Source organism: Syngnathus scovelli, chromosome 17, assembly GCF_024217435.2.
Source record: "Syngnathus scovelli strain Florida chromosome 17, RoL_Ssco_1.2, whole genome shotgun sequence".
Classification (NCBI taxonomy): Eukaryota; Metazoa; Chordata; class Actinopteri; order Syngnathiformes; family Syngnathidae; genus Syngnathus; species Syngnathus scovelli.
The window spans coordinates 5,315,364-5,335,953 of NC_090863.1; the positions used below are offsets into that span (position 1 = coordinate 5,315,364).

At 41.5% G+C, this 20,590-nt stretch overlaps 1 protein-coding gene across 1 annotated transcript in view; it reads right to left on the bottom strand.

Moving 5' to 3' along the window:
• The window catches only part of cdh2 (cadherin 2, type 1, N-cadherin (neuronal)), a 42,663-nt gene extending 36,839 nt beyond the window's left edge, over positions 1–5,824 (bottom strand). The window contains exons 1-2 of the mRNA XM_049748456.2: positions 5,406–5,824; positions 3,644–3,752 (exon numbers count right to left, since the gene is read on the bottom strand). Of these exons, the coding sequence (XP_049604413.1) occupies positions 3,644–3,752; positions 5,406–5,468 (172 nt within the window). The 5' untranslated portion in view covers positions 5,469–5,824. The remainder of the gene's footprint in view (positions 1–3,643; positions 3,753–5,405) is intronic.
• Between the last annotated feature and the right edge of the window lie 14,766 nt (positions 5,825–20,590).

A 20,590-nucleotide genomic window follows, 5' to 3' on the forward strand; every position in this document is an offset into this window, starting at 1 on the left:
AAACAAAGAACTGCATGTATCGATTTCCTTCCGGAAAGAAAAATAGGAGTATGAAGGCGATAGAGTGACGTTATGAGCAAAGCACGTCGTTAAATAAAAGGCAACGTGAGATGTCATTTCAGGGGGAAGAGGAATGGCCATAAGGTGGCTTGGTAAAAAAATAAAAATAAATAATCATATAATAATAATAATCGGAAGTGTTTCCCTGATTACTGTTTATTAACCAATTATTTTTGTTTATTTGGCAATATTTAGTGATTACAAAACAACTCAACAGCTAAGCAATATCAGACAAGAAATACTGATGGTCATTTTTTTTCAAAAGTAAAAGCAGATGGTTGCAAATGTCCTATTTTCATTCAATACAAAAAGATCATGAAGGGCCAGAGAATTCTTAAAGCTGGCTGAATCGTTCCTCGCTGCGCTTTGAAGTTTAGTCTTGCAGGTCTGTACTTTCAGACATCTGTTTATCTTACAACTTTTCCATCCGTAAAGCCGACTGGGGGGGTAGCACGGTGAAACCAGTGGTTAGCTCATCTGACTCACAACCGAGAGATTCTGGGTTTGAATTTTGTTGCGGATCCGCCTGTGTAGAGTTTGCATTTCCTACAGCTCTTCTGCCCCCCAAATGTCACACCCTAACGCATGGAGGTCAGGTGTGGACGCACAAATATCTGTCTGACACGCATCACCAAGCCACGCCCGCCCATACGTCCGAACTTTTTTGCCGGTCCGTTTAGCCAGACCTGACCGTGCACTCTGCGAGCCGCCAAAATGCTTGAGTAGCTCGAAGGGTACTTGGCCCAGTTTACAGGACGGGGTCGAGCGGGGTCGTGTCTCGCCAAACACGGGGGCCCCCTTTAAAAACATCTAAGTGGTCACAGCTGCACACGCGGCCGTCGGACTGAACAGAAACGACTCCAAAAGGATTTTGCCGAGTGACGTTTTAGTTTATTTTAAATGCTCGGTCTTGTGTCAACAATGCCAAGACCAGCCATTTTACTCGATGATAGATTAGCAGAAAATTTGCAACGCTAGCCCATGTACTGGCCACGTCTCAATGTCTGACACTAATGGCTGCAATTTATTTCATGAAGCTCCTCTACTGAGAAAGTCCTTTGCAGTGCTGAACAAAAAAAAGATACACCGCAAAAACGTGCGTAAGAAGAGAAAGCAGAATATATGAAGCCAAGTGTTTTAAGTGCAGTTAAAGCTCGTGGCCTTTTCATTAACCCACTTTTTAGGGCGGAAAACCTCTGCTGAATAATGCTCCGACTGACACACTTTCTCCAGTTTGAAGGCCCCAGCTGGATAAAAACAGCACAATGCGCATGGGCAAGACACCAGAATTCCATGGAGGGGCAAAACCACCCGCAGCCACCACCCGGCTGAAATTGAATGCCGTTTTGTTAAACACGTCGCCTTCTTAATCAAGCCACGACAAGATAAGCTATCTTTGTCTGTAGAAGGCTTTTAATAAATAACTTGGTTTTTGGTTCTACTCTATTCACTTATCAGGCCAGAGCAAACATTTCATGCTTTGAAAGCTTCAAGGATTTGCATCGGCTAACAAAGAGCATTGCCTCCGTTTACTTGACTGGATCGCAGTTCTCAAAAAAAAAAAAAAGTCCTTCTTGGCTTTTCTTTGCAACGCTCCGGCAACTAACTTTGCAAAAAAAATAAATAAATAACATTTTTATTGAAAATCAATGTCGCCTCACTTTGCCAGCTGACTGTTAAAGTCTAGAGGACGCCCCCGAGGATCGCGATTAAATCTTACAATCAACTGTGCCGGGCAGCCTTTGCCAACATCAAATCGGCAGGAAGTCTTCAATTTGCTGCATACAATGTGCGCTGTTTACAAGTCAAGTAGCGCCATTTCCACCATTTTACGCTTCTCTGGCTGTGTATTCATTCCTTTAATCTGCCAGACTGCAATCAGACGGGACAAAGACGTTTAACGGCTTACCTTTTGCTTTGTAGTCTGCAATTGTTAAGACAAGACAATATAAGCGACAAAGTAACTTAACATGGGCCATCTCATTTCAAAAACAGCCTAGCAAAACCAACCAGGAAAGAAAATGGGGGGGGGGGGGGAGAAATACCTCTTAATGCTTTTTATTCATCAGTGAAGCCCTTTCAGGTGAAAATTGACCAAGCCTAAAGAGATGCGAGGGCACATGCCAAGCATCGACCAAGTAAACAATATCCAAAGCAGCAATTGAAAAACTTGGGCAAACTCTTGCCACCGCGGGGGGCTTTTTGTCTCTCCCGGCACACGGTGGGAGTCTTCCAGCCGAGAGTGCACTTTCATTAACATCATCTCACGCTGCTGAGCTGCTCGGCCGCATTACAATGACACAGGAGTGCCCCTCTCTGTCAAGGAAATCTCCGCTGCACTAGGGGTGGGGTCTAGGGGGGGGGGTGTCAAATAAAAAAAAAAAAAAAAAAACGCCATTACCCCCGGTCACGGCTCATCCGCAAGCCGGCCGAGGGAAATCCATCACCTGTAGGATCAAACGGAAACTTGTGCACGAGGTAAAACTCATTGAAAGCAGCAGTCGGCCGTCCGAGCGCTTTTTGAGTCATTTCTACCTCGCCCCTCCCTCCTTCCCTTCCTCCCCCGCTCTGACTCACACCAACAGCGGTGTGCAACTTTTGGGCACATACTGTGAAATCCAACACAAGCTCGAATGTTTTTTGGCCTAAACGACCTCGAGGCTGTAACCTCGCTAATGGCGCGCTGGTGTTATATTCCACTTTTATTACTGGCTGTAAGAGCAATGTGTGGCTTCACAGTAGCCGCATCCTTGTTAGGCCAGTAATAGCGGCGCCGGTCAGGCTTTTTTTTTTTGGGGGGGGAGTTCAATGGGTAACTGCCGAAAAAGACGGAAACATTTTTGAGGATCCTGATGCGAAAGTCTGTGAAAAGTGATCTAATTGAACCCACCGGCCTTTTACTGTGCAACAAAGAAGTGTTGGGCCTACACAAAAAAGTCATGTCTTTTAACTTTTTGTGACATCACCGCTTTTTAAATTACAGCACAATTTGTTCTCATAAAATGCTGTCCTGTAATAGGACATTTATTCCCGTATCATTACAAATTATTTCTTATAATGTGGTTACTCTCGAAACCTTACAACAACTTTTTTCCCTCGAGACAATCTAAGTTTAGCAAGATGACTCATTTCTTTGCACTAAGGTGCTAATGCTACACACCTCACGTTTAGCAACGCCAATTGCTCGATTAAAGGCACATGCATAGCTATTGAAATACGCGCAATGGATTTTCATTATCTGCCCTCCGGGGGAGCCCCTGTGAAAGATGCAAATTACGGAGGAGTGTTAGCCACAATGTATGCTTTCACTTTTGACTAACAAGCTGAACTCTGTACACAGGGCTCTCAGCTCACCATGGAAAAAAAAAAAAAGGGGGGAACGTGTAAATAAATGGGGCGATATAAATGTGAACCACATGTGAGCTGGTTCATGAGGCCAACGATACGGCTCGTAGCGACCCGGTTGGTGATTTTCCAAAATGTTGGCCTTGTTTTGCGCAGGAATACTGTGACATTGCAACATAGGAGCATAGCGATACATAGACAGCAGGGGGGAGGGGTGTGTGTGTGAATCAACACTTACCAGTGAAAAGGGGCTGTCCCTTCTCGATGATATCTGGCAAGGCAACCTTGTATACATCTTCAGAGAAGCCAGGCCTGCATGGTGGGATGACCCCGCATTCTGCTGCAATCTGCGGTGGGGAGGGGAGAGGGTGGGTGACAATGAGTCATAAATCAATCCACAAAAATGCACCCTGTGCCCTACCAAAACCTCTCGCTCACGTTTCGAATCCCCCCCCCCCCCCCCCTGTCTCAATCACCCCCCCCCCCCAGTTGTACAAAAGCATCTGTTGTTTTTATAGCAGGCACTGCAATTAGGATAATGAGGCCAAAAGGGTTAAGCATTAGCCAAAAAGCATGGCTGGGCAAGAACAAGCTCCTTTTGTCCCAGTGGAGGGGCCCAGGCACAGGCGGGCGTCACTGCCAAGCCTCTGTGTCGGCCTTTCTGATCAACGCTGTGTACTTTGCAAGCGCAGGAACACGGCCGTACAACGAACATGCCAACAATCCGCTATTGTTGCCATACAAGCGGGCGGAACACCCAGGAAGCCCCAAAAAAAATTGTGATTACCAACTGTGGATTTACCGGAATTTGGTTCCCCCCCCTCCTACACTTGAAGTGAGTCATTGAGATAAAACTGACCATATCAGGAAGTTATCTACTCAAATTTGAAGGAGTACTGGCCCATTCGCTTCTCAGAATTGGCAAGAAATGAATCATTAAGGGGTGTAAAGCATTTCTCTAAAGTAGTCTAAAACTCCCACAACCTCAGCATTGATTCTGTTTCTTGTCTGCCGGATTTGACCCCGTTTCTCATTGCATGAACTCTGGGAAGAATGTAGAACGAGAACCACCCCCCCACACCCCCCCCCCTCCCAACCTGAAAAAAAAAAATGCTTTGTGGGTATTTGTGCCGCTGCTTAATCAGAGGAATTTAAATTGAACATGAAAGGGAAGCTGGGCTGGGATACTATAGGACAAAGGTGGGCTATTTTTTCTAACCAGGGGGGGCAAATACATTTCATGAGTCTACTTGTGGATGAAATGCATGGAAATTGTACTTGGGACCCTTTGAAACGCATCAGCTGGGCCACATCCAGCCCACGAGCCAAAGATTGCTTTCCCTAGCGGCAATAATTATTCTAAAAAGAGTCACAAATGTTTTCTAACGATGCCAGCTTGAAACACTCGAGTATTACTGCTTTGTGCTTAATATTGTCCCCCCTGTTGTGTGTGCACTCATTTTGCCCTTAAGCCTCATAAGCCCTGTTGCGTGTAGTGGGGGTAACATGGACCACAGTTGGATGATTTGGAGTGTGTATTTGTGTGTAGTACGGTGCAAGTTTAAAAATGCATGTTTTGTAGTGTTGTAAGCGATTCAAAAAACAACAAAAGGCTGATGAGTAGCTCTTTATAATGATGCAATCAACTCTCCCATCGTCCCTGAGGCACACGCGCACATATTCAACTGAAGCGCTTTCCAACTCGGTTATCAGTGTATTTATGCGGGTGTAATAAAAGCCAAACATTGTTGAATTGAAATGAAGTAAGATTTTGTTTTAGTTTGAATAAACGGGACGGACCCGTTAGCTGGCGCCAACGGCACGCGCAACTGAACGGTCGCTCCCCGTGTCCGTTAAACAGCGTTCTCCGTTCAGTTGAAAGAGAGAGCGAGAGAGAAAAAAAAAAAATGGTCGCTGACACGCGAGATAGAGTAGCGACATCGCGTCTGGAACGGACAATGCGACTTTGAGTGTCCCGGTTCGGTGCACGGGGAAATTACCTGCAGTAAAGCCAAGAGCGCCTGCAGAAACAGCCCGCCGCTGCCCTCCCGTCGTCGGTACATTTTGGTTGGCTTAATTCCTCTTCAAAATCACAAGTGCAATCCCACACGTTGGTCCGAAATGAAAATTAGGGTGAAAACACGATTCCGTTTTTCTTTTTCTTTTTTTTTTTGCAAGAAGAAAGGGTGTGTGGCGTCTTCGGCTGCAGCAGCCTCCTCCGTGGAGTGTATCCGAGGAGAAGCACTGGCTGGTACTGAGGCTGCTCCAACTCTCCTCCTCTTCGCCTCCGCCTCTTTCAACCTCTCTCGCTCGCTCTCTCTCTCTCTCTTTTGCTTCCTTCACTCCAAAGCAACACAAAAGACGAGCCACTGGTCCACTCCACTATAAAAAAAACAGTTCTCACTGTCTCTCCCTGCTGGTCACACACCGCTTACTGGAGAATAAGTGCGCTCCCTAAACATTAAACTGCTGCGAGTGAGGGGGGGGGGGGGGGGAGTGACAAAGGATCAAAGTTTTAAAAATCTTTGATGAACAAAGAGATTAAGATTCTAAGTATTTGCAAACCCGAACGTCCAATCAGATTATTCCGTTGTACCGACACTTCTGCTCTTAACCCATAGGGGGCGGGCTAGTCAATGTCGTTTCAGAACTATTTAAAAGTAAACAATGATTGCTTCAAGTTTTAAAAAGGTCATTTAACATAAAATCCAAAACCAAAAATTGTAAATAAAGAAAAAAATTAAAATCAAATGATCATGAATTTAATTTTAAAAAGATTCCAGCTGGACTTGGGCAAGAACTAGTGTCACCATAACTTTTTGTTAAGTTTTTAATTGATAATAGATGTATAGATGGATGAATGGGGTGTGCAGTCAAGATGCCAACAGGTCAGCTACTCAAACAGTGTGACATCACAGTGGTGCGTCATGGCGTTACCGGCCAACGACTTCAACAAAAAAGAGGAATGTGGGACAGTTTACAACAGACAATGGAAGACATTTTGTGTTCTTTCATCTGAATGTGTGGCTGTTTTTCAAAAGAAGAATTGAGCGCCTTTTGTTTGCATTCTGTTATCGGAAGTGTCCGAAAGATGTACGCTCAGAAGTTAGCACTGGTTAACTGCTTTGTGCTTGTCAATTCATATTTTTAAAAAAAAATATTTGTGTACCTTTCTTAATATGCTTAAATAATGCCCGGTTGAAGATGGTGGTTTAAGATGCTTAAAGTTAAGAGTAGTGGCTAATTGAACTTTGTAAGTTGCATATTGACATTCTTTGCTAATTAGCTGCCGATCAGTGGGAGCAAAAGTGATTGTTATCGCCCAGTTTGCCCCTGCATGAAGACGAGTAGGCCAGACTATTGATCATCATGTAGGTGATTTTTGATCACGGCTCCGCGCGCTAATTGCTCCTCACAGCAACATTTGATCTTAACGGATTATTAACTGTGGGTGCTTTTTGTGCTCATGTCTGTCTCTCTCATGTTGCCTAATAGGCTCTCATTTGGTTACTGTGGATTATTTTTTTCCCCCACTTCAGTTTTTGCATTCTGTTCATTCACTTAGGCGTTCTTTTTTTTTCATGCGCTGCTAAAATATGCAATGAATAATTCTCCTTACATTATAAGCTCACAGCTGATGAAGGTTAAGCTACCTCAGTTGTGCTGCTGACACCTAATTAACTACTAAGGAAAGGAATGTATAGTTTATGACAAAAAGTGTTTTTAACCACCTTCCAAGAGACAACAAGAGTTGACTTTTGGTTCACCTCCTACGCCGTGTTGTTCTCCACCTTTATTGGTGTATCACGCGGGGAGGAGATGGGTGCAATGCTGATCTCTTCCTCCTTTTCTTCCCCCTCCTCCTCGTCTTCCTCCTTCTTACAAATCAAACCATCCGCCCCTGGGGGTGAATTGTAATCGTAAGCAAAGCGTCAGTTCTATTGCAGCCCACTTTCATTCTCTACGAACAGGAAGAGGAGTGCTCATTGCCGCTAACAAGTGATTTGTGTTGTCTTGCACTCATCTCATTGATTATCACGCCTGATGGTTCATGTTTTCAAATAATTAGGGGCACGCGTTGATGCAAATGAACCGGGTAGGAGAAGCCAATTAAAACTCTGTTTAAAGGAACCGTTGATTGGGCTGAAGCTTGGAATTAATGCATTAGGTCTCGATATAAAAATGTTAGCCCTGGTGCCTACTACTGTAATATTTTTGTATTTGTAAATGGATTTTACAGGATTTGTTTGGTGGGCCGGATTAAAGACTTGAGTGAGCCCGTATGTGGTCCACGAGCCAGACCTTGGCTACCACTGAGTTAGTAGCCTTCAATGAACCCAACAAGCAGATTTTTAGAATGTTGGAGGAAGTCGGAGTACTCATACAGAAGCACAGATAGAACAAACATACTTCACACAGGAAAACTGGACCCCCGATTTGATTCAGAGTCAAAGTGGAGCTGCCCGAACGTTACATCGAACGTAACAGCCATTGGCAGTCATTTGAATAAATTCAAAAACAACCTTGCCGTCTTTATGCAAATGTGACGCAACAACCGAGTTTCTACTAGATCATCACCCTCATCCTATTACGAGAAGACACGGTTGCCATAGTGTCCATATTTAAAGCAATTACCTAACATGACAAGGTGGTGTTTTGCGTCAAAGCCATTCATATTCAAGGCAGTGGGCAGCGAAGAAGAGATCAAATCGAATGACCTGTTGAGAATTGATATCACATTTTGAACAAATTCTTCAATTTATATGATCTAATCTAATTGAGAGTGGGATCAGACCGCTTCATCTCTTTGATTAATGCCAAAGGAGGCTATCTTTCATCAGCGCCTGTCTCGGCCGCGGGGTGAGCGGCCGTCCGTCCATCCAATTTGGTGCCGGAGCTGTCGGAGCCGTATGGGGCCATGTTCCACGTTTCATCAAAACAATTTGGTGTAAAATAGCCAGTCAAGGGAGGCGTCAAGGTTGTTGTCGAGTTGATGGTTTATATATTCCGGGGCTTGCGCCGAGACAAGATAACGGAGGCAGTCGTGTGATTCATGTCGGCCGCCGTGCTGACACTGCGCTTGACTCTCATAAGCGAGGGTGTCGGAGGGTCCCGGGGGGGGGCTCGTGCTTGAGCCCCCTCCCTCTTCTGCCTTCCACTGCGAGAACATGGCCTTAATGACGCTGGAAGAAAACACAACAAGGTCAGCAGACTTTCCACATTGGCTTCTTCACGCGGAGTTTTTGTTGATGCAGGAATGTCCCACAGGTCACTCGCTCATGTTGCCAAGCAAAGCAAAAGCCAAATATAGATGAACTTCTCCTAACAAAGTATGCGCACATCCTCTTTTTATTTTTGCTGATTTCATGAGAAAGGGATGTGTGGTGCCGGTAGCATTCCGTCATAGAGGGAACTGCCATTGTGGAACAATTTAAAACTCGCGGCGCAAGGAAATAAAGTAGTATTCCTCGTTCCCAAATGGCTGTACATCGGAGAAAAAAACGTAACTTAATGTGAGCTAAGACTCAAATTGTTGGTTTTGTGCTCTTGAGTCCATTCCTTTGGGCTATTTGACAAGTAGCATGAATTGAAGACCGCTACTTAGCAACACATGCTAGCTGCAGATTGACGTGCTGTGTTACAGACGATACCAATCAAAAGTTTGGGGTCACCCAGACAATTTTACGTTCTACATGAAAATAGCCTAATTGCTCAAAAGTTTTCTAATCATCCATTAGCCTTCTGACACAATTAGCAAACACAATCAACATTTTATATAGCTATTGCATTAAAACCACACGTTTGCAGTCATCTCGAACATTAACAATATATAGATTGTGTTCCTGATTAGTTTAATGCTGTCCTCATTGAAAATTAGCAAATTTTAGTTTAAAAATAAGGACTTTTCGAAGTGACCCCAAACTTTGGAACGGTAGTGTACTCTTTATTAGTTGTATCATAAACACACTTTTTTTTTTCCTCCGCACTCGACACTAATTACCTTGTCATTGGCAATCCCACACACGTCAAAGGTTGCGCCCGAACAAATTAGAGCCAAGGAAAGAGCGGCCTCTTCTTCAGAGTCATTATCAATTCCAATCAAGAGTCATTGTTATGCATTCAATAAGGCGTCTCTCAAGACCAAAGTAATACTCTGATTATTCCGCTCCCGTGCCAAAGCAACCCGCTGTTGGAACAATGGAGCCCAACGGCATTCACAACATACAGAAACGTAGGAGCGATTTATGTATGCGGTATTTTGCTGTTTTGCAGTGAAAACTCAAGTACCAAAAAAAAATTTCAAGGTTCTTTAGTAAGCTCTAGCGTCATCTATGGCAACCTTCAAAGTGCTCCTCTAGTGCACGTCTGCACCAATTTGATGCTTTGATTTTGTAGCTCCAGCAAAGCACGCTTCTGCGATACACGCCGCCCCCGGATCTAATGATGATTGATTGCCTGATTAGGGCAAAATCGTGTTGAACTGCAGACAAGCCCAATAAGAGAGGGAAGCGGCATTGATTTTTGTTTGAATTGAAAACGTACGTATATTGATTAGAAATGGCACATCAAAGTGGTGGGCTTCATTTACTTTTCATTGTGTTAAATCTTTTTTTTCCCCGAAAGGTTCAATCTTTTTGAGACTTAATTCCGATCATAATATAGTATGTTTTTGATTGATGACTCGCCGCCGCTAGCTTTACTGCTAAGGTTATCGTTGAAAATGTAAACGGCACTCACTCATGAAAAATGTTTAGCCCTTACATTCATGAATGTTTACCTTTTTTTAACGATTACACTTTTGTTTTTACTTCACCGACTTTCAATGAATTGTCAGTTTAGTGGTTAGTGATAACTAAAAAAAAATAATAATAGGGAAAAAAAAATAAATCTTTGTTTTTAATCCAAAACTGGTGCTTTTGTTAATAATCTTGCCGGTAGGGATCATTTCCAACCCTAAGAGCAGTTTTGGCGCAGGAGCTCGTTAACAATGTGTGAATAATGGCGGCTGTTTTAAGCTTGTTTGCTCTCCAGGTTTGTTAGATTGTGAAGATGCGTGGCGCGCTCATTAACGGGATTAAAACCATGACGTCTATCATAAATTAAATCAGTAGGATAGCTTGCAAAAACTCTCTTGGAATCACTGCGTGTATTACTACTCCTTGATTTAGGTTTCTTGACTACAAAAAGCCCAAACTCACTCATGAGTGCCTTGGAAAGTTACAAAACAAAAAAATTAGAAAGGCTGCAGATTTTCTGATACCAGTGTAATTTGATCTGGTATCAGATCGTAAAGAAAACGTAATGCGTTGGTACGGTTGATTGCGTTAAAAAAAAAAAAAAATACACGAGATAAATGCACTTAGTGATATTGCGACCGACATAATTGCTGATTAGACACATATTATGTTTTAATGCGATTACAAGAATGTTCCAATTTCTTGTAATTGCTGTGTCTCGATATTCGACACTCACTGGTAGGTGGTTCCTATCTCATTTCCTTTATTTTTTATTTTATTTATATGTATATATAAATCAGCAGGAGCAGGATGATGGTGTGGTGCGTAATGTCACATTCACAGTTGATTAGCAGTTAGCAGGTTAGCAAATGATTCACGTTCCACTTTCTTTGTCTTCCTTTGATTTCTATCACGTCTCTAAAGAACATAACGGAATTAATTACAACACATTAATTTCATTCATTTAATGACCTTTTTATTATATTAATTCCTTCTACTCATTTTTTTGTTTCATTTTATGTACTTGAGGCTGAGCTGTCACGCAGTGTGTAATCTATATATGACTTATGAAAAGAGCATTTTGCGCCAATACAGCAGATGTTAGTGGCAGGTTGCTCATTTGGCTCGCTCGGGAGGTGATCATGAGACATATTGCATTTTATTCCCGAACCCTCACACACACACACAGACACACACACACCCACACACCACATGACTATAATGTCAAAAAGTCACTGGAGGCGGACAAATCTTGAGCAATTTCCAGCACACTTTGAACAAGAAAAAAAAAATACCATGAAATTGTTAGGTTCAGATTGGGTTCAGGCCTCTTCCAAATGTGAAATAAAATAATTTCTCTTGTTTTATTTTTCAATAATTTTGAGGGTTAGTAAAAATCCATGAAGAATGGGCGTCAATTACACACAAATTGTTACTATTTGCAGGCTGACAGGTCCACTTTAGGCATCTGTGTCTGCTCAAGCAGATAAACACATTAAAAATGTCCGCCATAAAGTACAGGGAAAGCAGCGACAATTAAATATGGTGTAATTATGCAACATTATCTGGGTATCCATTGTTAAATAAGCAAAATAATTGCTTCTTGAGTCATATGAAATGTTACCCTCTTTTAAATTAATGAAGTCAGCCCAGGCCAACTAAACGTTATGTAACATTTCATATTTTTGGGTTGATGTTTGTGAGTTTTTTTACAAGCAATTTCGGCGTCTGCTTTAGCGGGTTGGTTACACATTCTTCCATTCAAGTCCCATTTGGCAGGTTTCATGGTTCAATCATCAAACCATCAAGAATGTCGAACTTTTTCCTCTCCCTCTCTTGTGCCATTTCATACAAGCTCCACATCATCTTTTTTTGTTAATTTTTTCGCCTCTGTCTTTCATTGTTCGAAGCTCAATTTCTCTAGCACCTTTTTTTGGTGGCATCCAATTGGCTTCCATTGATTCACTCGGTCACTGTGGTGACTTGGCCGCGTTCTCTGCTGACCCTGCAAAATCATGGGAAAAAAAAAATCAGCCAGGCTGTCTAACAGGCTTTGGCCCTGCGGCGTGGACACGCACACACGCACACACAGACACACACAGACAAACAATCCCCAATCCAAGCAGTGAATGATTGTGTCAGTGAGCTGGAAGTGAGTCAACCTGCCCCTCATAGTTAGCGTCACACAAAAAAAACAACAACAAAGGGCTCATGGTGCGTTTGGGTCACTCGCTGTTGCAGTGTGGGAGGGGGGGATGACTGAGGGGTGAGGCGGGGGTGACGGGGCGGCCAAATGGCGACTCACCGAGAGGGGGGGGGGACACGGGGACACGGCCAGTCGGCCACGTGTCACCTTGAGCTCTCTGGAGGAAGTGTCCGGAAGAAAACCAGCTGGGAATAAAGGGTGTGAAGGATGAAGTGGAGCCAGGTGTCCACTTGTGACAGCAACTGTGACTGTCAACAAGGACCAGAGCAATCATTCGGTCATTGTTTTCCTTTTGTCGCTGAGGCCGATGTAGATTACTTCTGATTCGCTGCCAATGATACGATTCACTCACGTCACGAATGAAGCTACCATTTACTTCCAATACGATATGATTCATTCTGCTCACGATAACATCCGCTCCAATTTTGATATGATTCATTGCAATTATAATACGCTTCAACATAATCATAATGTCACCCAAAATGATTGACTTTATGTATATGATTCAAGTCACAAGTGAAATACGATTTAGTCCGCTTAATATGCAATGCGATATCATTTACTTCAATTATATACGGTTAGCTCCATTTATCGTATGATAAGATTCATTCCAAATATGATATGAATTACTCGTATCGTGAGATAATACGAGTGACTCCAATTTCATGAGTCAACGGCAAATTTCAATCAGCGATGGCTACATGCGTCTCTAAATGTATTTTTGACGGTGATTTAGAATATTTTTCCATTACTTTTTACGAGCACATCGGTTATTTTTTGTTTTTTTTAAAGTCTAACTTAAAAACGTTGTGTTCCTTTGCGTTGTAATTCATATCTATTACGTTTGAGAATTAGACCATTTAATTAAATTCAATTTAGCACAAATCGATTCACCAGTTTTATGGAATGATAGCGATTCAATACGATTCATTTCCCTCTCATTAGTGAAACAATTCAACATAATTTGAATGCTGTAATTGTAGGATTCATTCAATTACATAGCAATACAATTCACAATTATTAGGATGCAATTACAGTCTGAATCAGTCTTACTCTGCTATGATGATGTTTTGCAAAACCTTTCACTTCCAACTAAATTGTGATATGATTCACTCCGTTTCCAAGCTCTAACAATTCATTCCATTTCTGGTTTGACACGAATCACTCTATTCACATAAGACGGATTCATTATAATGCACTGCGATACATGTGAGGCAACGTTACGTAGTTTCCCACTACATCATCTTGGACTGCAATGTGTTTCCCACTTCTGCTTATGTTTGCTATTTGAGAAGGCCACACAATGCATCTTTTCAAATTTGCCCGAACAACGCCGAAGCTTGTACACAAGCACACTGTATTGCATATTCCATCTAAATACGCTTATCTCAGCTTCTGTATGCTCAAATAGGATAAACGCTATGGAAATGGAGGGATAAATACAGTAGTAAAAGGTTTAGGAGGTTGGAAAATTGCCCTTTGAGTGTCACGTTTCTTTGGCTGGGAGCTTAGCGACGCTTCCCATTGTGGTTTGCGTGGCTTCCCTCTGTAATTTCCTTGGCTTAACACGAGAAAGACTAAGTGTGTGCTTGTCAATTTCTACGTCTTGTGAATGACCAGTAATTTGAGAATTATGCATTTTCTGTAATCCGCCTTCTTGATTCAAGATAAGATATTATATATAGTTGGTGATGAGAATAAAATGCTAATTTGTGCACGCAGTCAAATTTTCGGTGAGTGTGTCGGTATTTCCGTCGCTTGAAAGTGGCTCTGGATTTTTTGGACAACTCTAAGAAAAAGAACTCGGTTGTTTCATTTCACAACATCATGTCAGATCCAACTATTTTTATACAAGCCATTAAAAAGTCAATTTTCCTTCAAATGTCCACTTTAGTTTCCAATGAGAGGATAAAAAGAGGCGGATGATAAAGGCGAGCATTCTCATGTGTCCTCATTTCCTGCTGTCGCCTAGAGGCGGCCGGCGATGACAGCGGTGACTCTTCAGGTGTGAGCTATGCAACATTTGCTATGCGGCGCACAACCGTCGTGGCACCTGCTTGGTCACACGAAAAAGCGTCACACACACACGCAGCCGCCAATTGCTAGTCGATGCCGTGTCAGCGAGATGGCGGCGATTTGACAGAAAGCAGCCACGTTTTTTTTTTTTTTCAAGTCAATGGAATACTATTTGATCACCACGAAAGGAATTTCATATTTGGGGTCCATACTCTCCCATTTCAGCAGACATAATACATATGTGAGGCACATTAAGGCCAATGGCTGTACACGGCCGGATCGCAATAAACGTTTTATGGCAGGGCAGGCAATAAGGGAAAAGGCGTTACACACTGGAGGGTACGCTTAATGTCCATAGTAATTAATAAGCTTTATCTAGCGCCATGCTAATTATTTAATGTTGGCCCCTATAAACAATTCACAATATGGCACTTTGTATGCTCTATATAGCCCGTGCAGCATCTGTTCTTAAATTAATGAGGCATTTAATCGTGCGTATCTGGTAGAAGTCTACTCCTGTGAGATTTTTCTACAAAGTACATGTTAGTGAGCAACTCATTTTTTTTTTTTTTTTGTATAAAATCTAAAGAGTTCACCATGTTCTCCTCCATTGCCGTTGTTTGTTATCGCGTCTCATTGTTGTACCCTTCAAGAGAAAAAAAATCTGTCCAGTATTATTTTTCTGGTTTTGTTCCACGATTGAATGAACTTGGTTTCTTTTCATAAGACGGCAATAAATGCTTGGAACTGAAAATACTGCTAAAGGAATTCCGTGATTATTTTCTTAGCATGCATAGGCAATTATCTTGAACAAATAACCGCTGTGTTTACTCCGATAGCAGCCACGGCGGCCGTATAACATGAATGCAATGGATTTGTTCATAAGTCAGCTTTTTTCATTTGCTTGGTGGCTCTGTTTTCATTTGAATTTTAATTGCATGACCTTCAAGTCACCTTGAAATGTGTCCACACATAGTTCATAGCAATAGTCTGGTTTGAAAGCCAGAGTAATGTGTTTCCAGCACATATTCTTAACCTCAGTGGCAGCGTCAAAACTGTAGCTGGCCGAGGTGGGAGGAGGAGGAGAAGGGGGGGGGGGGGGGGTTGAAAGCGGTCCAGGAAAACAGAAAAGCAGAAGTGAAATTAGATGTGCTTAATAGTTTGTGGAAAATATGTGAGACAAAGTAGCATTTATTATCTTTTACTCACCACAAAGTTTCAGCTTCACAGTTGGACGCATAAAGTATAATTACATCCTTACCGGAAATTGTGATTTTTTTTCTTCTTCTTCTTTTTATGACTGACGTAAAAAAAATAAAAAAAATAGTGACGCTCGGATGCTGCTCTCATCATAAAATCACATCCTGGCTGGATTTACTCTGCAAGTACCAAATTCTGATCAGTAGAAGTGACACATATCAAACATACTGTATTTTCCACACTATAAGGCGCACCTAAAAACCTCCAATTTTCTCAAAAGCCAGCAGTGCGCCTTATAATCAGGTGCGCCTTATATATGGACCAATATTGAGCCACTACAGCAGGCGTGTCTAAAGTCCGGCCCGCGGGCCAAATGTATATATCTTACATATGGACAAAGTTTTAAAATGAGCCATTCATTGAACGTGCGCCTTATAATCCAGTGCGCCTTATATATGGACAAAGTTTTAAAATGGGCCATTCATTGAAGGTGCGCCTTATAATACGGTGCGCCTTATAGTGCGGAAAATACGGTAGGTAAATAAATGAATAATTGAATGAATGAATGAATAAATAAATAAATTAAATATATTAAATAAATGAATGAATCAATGAATGAATCAATGAACGTACTGGATTAGCGTAATGCACCTTTCCTTTCCTCGCCATTGTATACATAGAGCATACATTACAAAGTTGTTGATTTTGGCTTTTCTTCCCACTTGGCATTGGTTGAGGCGCCTGTTCTTTCTCCAACGCTCACAGCTCAGCTCGCTAATGCGCCCCAGCCTGCGCTTTGCTCTACCATGTAAATGCAATCAACTTGCTCACAGAGTGGTTCTCTTGGCAGAGCCGGCGTCTGTTCTCCACATTAAAAAGAACTAATAAACAAGCAGCCAAGTCATCTAAAAATAGAAGAATCAATCTTTTAAAAAGAAAAAAAACAATTTGCGCTTACAGTCGTGTGCCACGAGTATATTTAACCTAACCTAACACGACAAGGTTAATTTTGTGCTTCTCGGCGTACAGTAAGACTGATTGCTGACCTTTGGACGCGCCGATTCATGGTCAACTTTTAATGAGGTTGCCCGACTCACTTCACCACTTTGCTTTTCTCGTGCAAAAATCAAATATATTAGATGGGATGCGGCTCGGCCCCCGCCTCCGCGTTCCGTACTGATTGGCCTCGCATATGAAAAGGTTACCTCCACCTTCAATTAAATTTCTCCTGCTATTTGTTAATGCAAATGTTAGTATAATGGTAGCCAGGTCAAGGGACAGACTACTCCTGCCCTGGTGGCAAATTTACTTTGTTTCCTGAAGGGTCAGAAATGACTTCTCATAAACGCACCATTACGCCTGGACTTCACCGCCGCCCCTGGGACAAATTAGACACACGTCACCTTGATTGCTGCTCGCCGTTGCAGCTCCATAGGTCATTAATGCTTTCGCCGCCAAAGTGCTTTCAAGTCATATGAGTTGGTGCTAATCTCCAATAATGAACAAAAGCCGCACGCTATAGGAGCCTGATTACTGCTTCAATTTCTCCCAATAGGAAGTCAGGGAAATGTAAATCATTAAGTTTGCAGGTCAAACTATAAAACCTTTAACTGTTTTTAGGTGTATTTTTCCCCAAAATGGATGATTTCAGGTTTTGCTGGTCACATTTGTGATGTTCAGGTACAGCTAACACACCCCTGGAAGTTTTTTTTGTTTTTATTTAGCGTATCAAGAACGTCCTGCAATCACACTGAAATGGACCCTGACAAAGCATCGTTTATGAATGTCACCGGCTCCCAAATGTGATGACAAATCGTATCGTGGCGAGAGTTTACGATTGTGCGGGGAAAGTGTCGTCTTGCATTACTGTGAGCGAGACTGGCGGATCCGGTTAAGTGGGCTGACAGCGAGATGGCAAGAAACAAAGCGGCAAACTCCTCAAGGACTTGTCTGGACATTAACATTTCAAGTTACAATTATATTTTAAGTCCTCCCTCCCTCACTCCCATTCATCAATATGAAGCGGCCCGTCCGGTCCAGTATGCACAAATGCACTTTTAAAACGTCAACGCGCAAACTGATTTTCCTCCAAATGGCTTTTGAACACTTTTGCTTTCACTCATTGCAATTGGAACCAATTTTAGGTTGCACTTTCACTGTTGCCCGAAGGTCTTTTCTATCAAAGCCGGCAATGTAAAGATAGTCGTAATGGTGGTGAGATTTTAATGGAATATTCCAACAATGGCGTTGGCCTTGATGGGCAAAATGGCTTTTTTCTTCTGGTTGTTGTAAGAGGGAGAACATGGTCCAAAAGAAAATTTAATGTCTTCAAACATTCACTGCAGCCTCATTGCTGATACTAAAGTGAATTAAAGATTTTTTGAATAGTGATTGCTTAGATGGACTGTAGCAAGATTCCGTTTTTTTTTTTTTTTTTTTTTTTTTTTTAAATTCCCTTTACTTTTGTACTTTAACAAATTCCCACATTGAAATAATTTGAACATCATCGCTTTTGGGTTTTTTTTCACTCAAGCAGTTGCGTATCTAAAAAAGTGAAAAAGTCACCATGTGACTTCTTGCAACTTGAAAAACTTGGGAGTTGGTCCTCCTGTGATAACATGCCACCTTCTGATCTGAACTCTTCCCTCAACCTTGAGTGGCATTTCCCAAAAGAAGAAGCTAAAAAGTGTGCTCGACAGCCAGCCAAATCTTTGCATTTTGCATTAACATGGATTCCCATCTTCTGCTTCTCAAACACATCTTTCGTGACAGATGCGCTCGGTCTTGAGCATTAACTGGAGGCTTAAAAGATGCTCCAAAAGCATGCTAAAAATACCCCCCCCCCCCCCCGCCCTTTTGCGATATTATGCTCTTAATTGAATTTCTATTAAGCATGCTGCGATTCCAAAGGACATTGAGACATCCCGCCGCATGCAAAGCAGGGACAAAATATGTTCTCTTGTAATGGCTAGATTTCCTATATGTCCCTACAAACAGGCTAAATGAAATTCCCCTAGCGATGTCCTTCAAGGCTCTTGTGATGATCATTAATCTTGCCAACAAAGTGGAAAACACCTCGCTTTTGGCCGCTCGACTTCTTGCTGGAATCCAAAACAATTTGTTTGTCTTGACACGAGTATTGATGTTGATCATTTGTCTCAAAGCTTTGCAGACTTACTTGTGTTTTCACCTTAGCAAACAAAGTTATTTATTACACACTTTGCGTATTTCGGCCTGTAACGCTGATTGTTATGAGTAGCCAAAAATATAAATCGTTCTTCAAACACGTCCGAAATGTTAATTAATAGTTGCAATCTAAGTTTGATAATGCAGCAGTAACATATATATATATTTTTTGTTTGTTTTTAAATTACTAATAAAGGCCTGGACACCATTTACAATCGAGTAAATAAATGCCCCCCCGACACTATTTGCAGATTTAGAGCATGCTGGTTAATATCCCGTGGATAAAAAAAAAATTAGAATAATTATCAAGTTTGATCGGTGGCTTTCGATCAGAAGGTTAATTGCAATTAGCAAGTTAATTGTTTATTCGATGATTCGGTGTCAGTGGAATGTTAAAAATGAACTTTGTGTAATGGTAATATGCTCCTGCTTCTTTAAATAACAAATGCCTAATCTCCATGAAGTGGAATTTCATTAAAAGATAAATCTTCCATTTCACAGTCACAGGAAATGACAAATGAGTTGTCAGCATTATTGATTAGTCATCAGCATCATTTGGAATCATTTCTTTTGCATTGTCATAAACAATATATCCTTGTTAGGAGCAACGTGGTTGGAAAGCTGTTAACGTCCCGCTGATCTGTTGATGATCTCATCCAGTGGGAGTCCAGTTTGGTTGTGTTTTGTTTTGCAACCCCCCATGGCCGCTCTAAATGGGATCTCGCTAATGATGCCACAAACTGTTCCGTTACGTCCAGTGAAGAACCGTGTTGTCTTTTTTTTTTTTTTTTTCTTAATGCGTCTCACCTCTCTTAAAATTAAGCACTTGAGGCGTTAGAAGACACAAAAGTGACAGTCAGGGAGGTGAGGGATTTAAGCGGCATTGACTTGGAACTCGAGAGATATATTTGAGGCCGATCCCCCCGCAGAAAAACATTAGAGGGCCCATTAGATGGGCTTACGCTTTATGGGTCAATTACAAACCAAATGCTATCAGCCCCGCCCAAAACAAGGGAAAAAATAAAACAAAAAATAAATATATATAAAAAATAAAATCATCTAAATATATTATAATATATGTAAAATATCATGTATAATATTCTAATATATATAATATATAATATAAATATATAAAAAATAAAATAAATATAAAAGAATATGTGTAATTATATATATAATATATATGCACACACATACGTGTACATATAAAATTATATATATATACACACACACAGGCACAGTACATATATCTACATAAATGTATCATTTCATACTTGTATGACAGTTAATGCTAAGACATTTCCATTTAAGGGCATCTAAGTGTTGTCACAGCATGTGTAATCCTCCTGCGACCAAATTGCAACAATGCGAGTCCATTGGAGAGCTAATTAACCACAGTGCGATCCTTTGTTTTAATTGTTTTGCTGTAGTGTGGTTTGGACTTTGTGAAGATAAATCTTGTGATTAAATACAGCTTTCACAAAAGATGTCATTAAAAATAAATGGGAGGCTGACCACCCTTGGAGACCTTATTGCAGGTTTAATGGCGACACATTTTCATTGCAAAGCAGTAGCAGCAGCAGCAAAGCGTTTTGGTGCCTAAATTTAGTTGAACGCGATGATCATCAAAGGCATTCCGATATAAACAGAAACAGAGGTGGCAAAGAAGACTTTGATTGGAAAACAAAGCATCGCTTTGTGTCAAACTGTCAGGCAACATCTCTGATGGAGGACGTTGTCAAATTTCCATTTTTAAGAGCTAAAACCTGGCGAGCTAGGCTGTTATCAGAGGGAGATTCATTCAATCATTTCAAACAATAAGTGAATTCCTTGAACACAA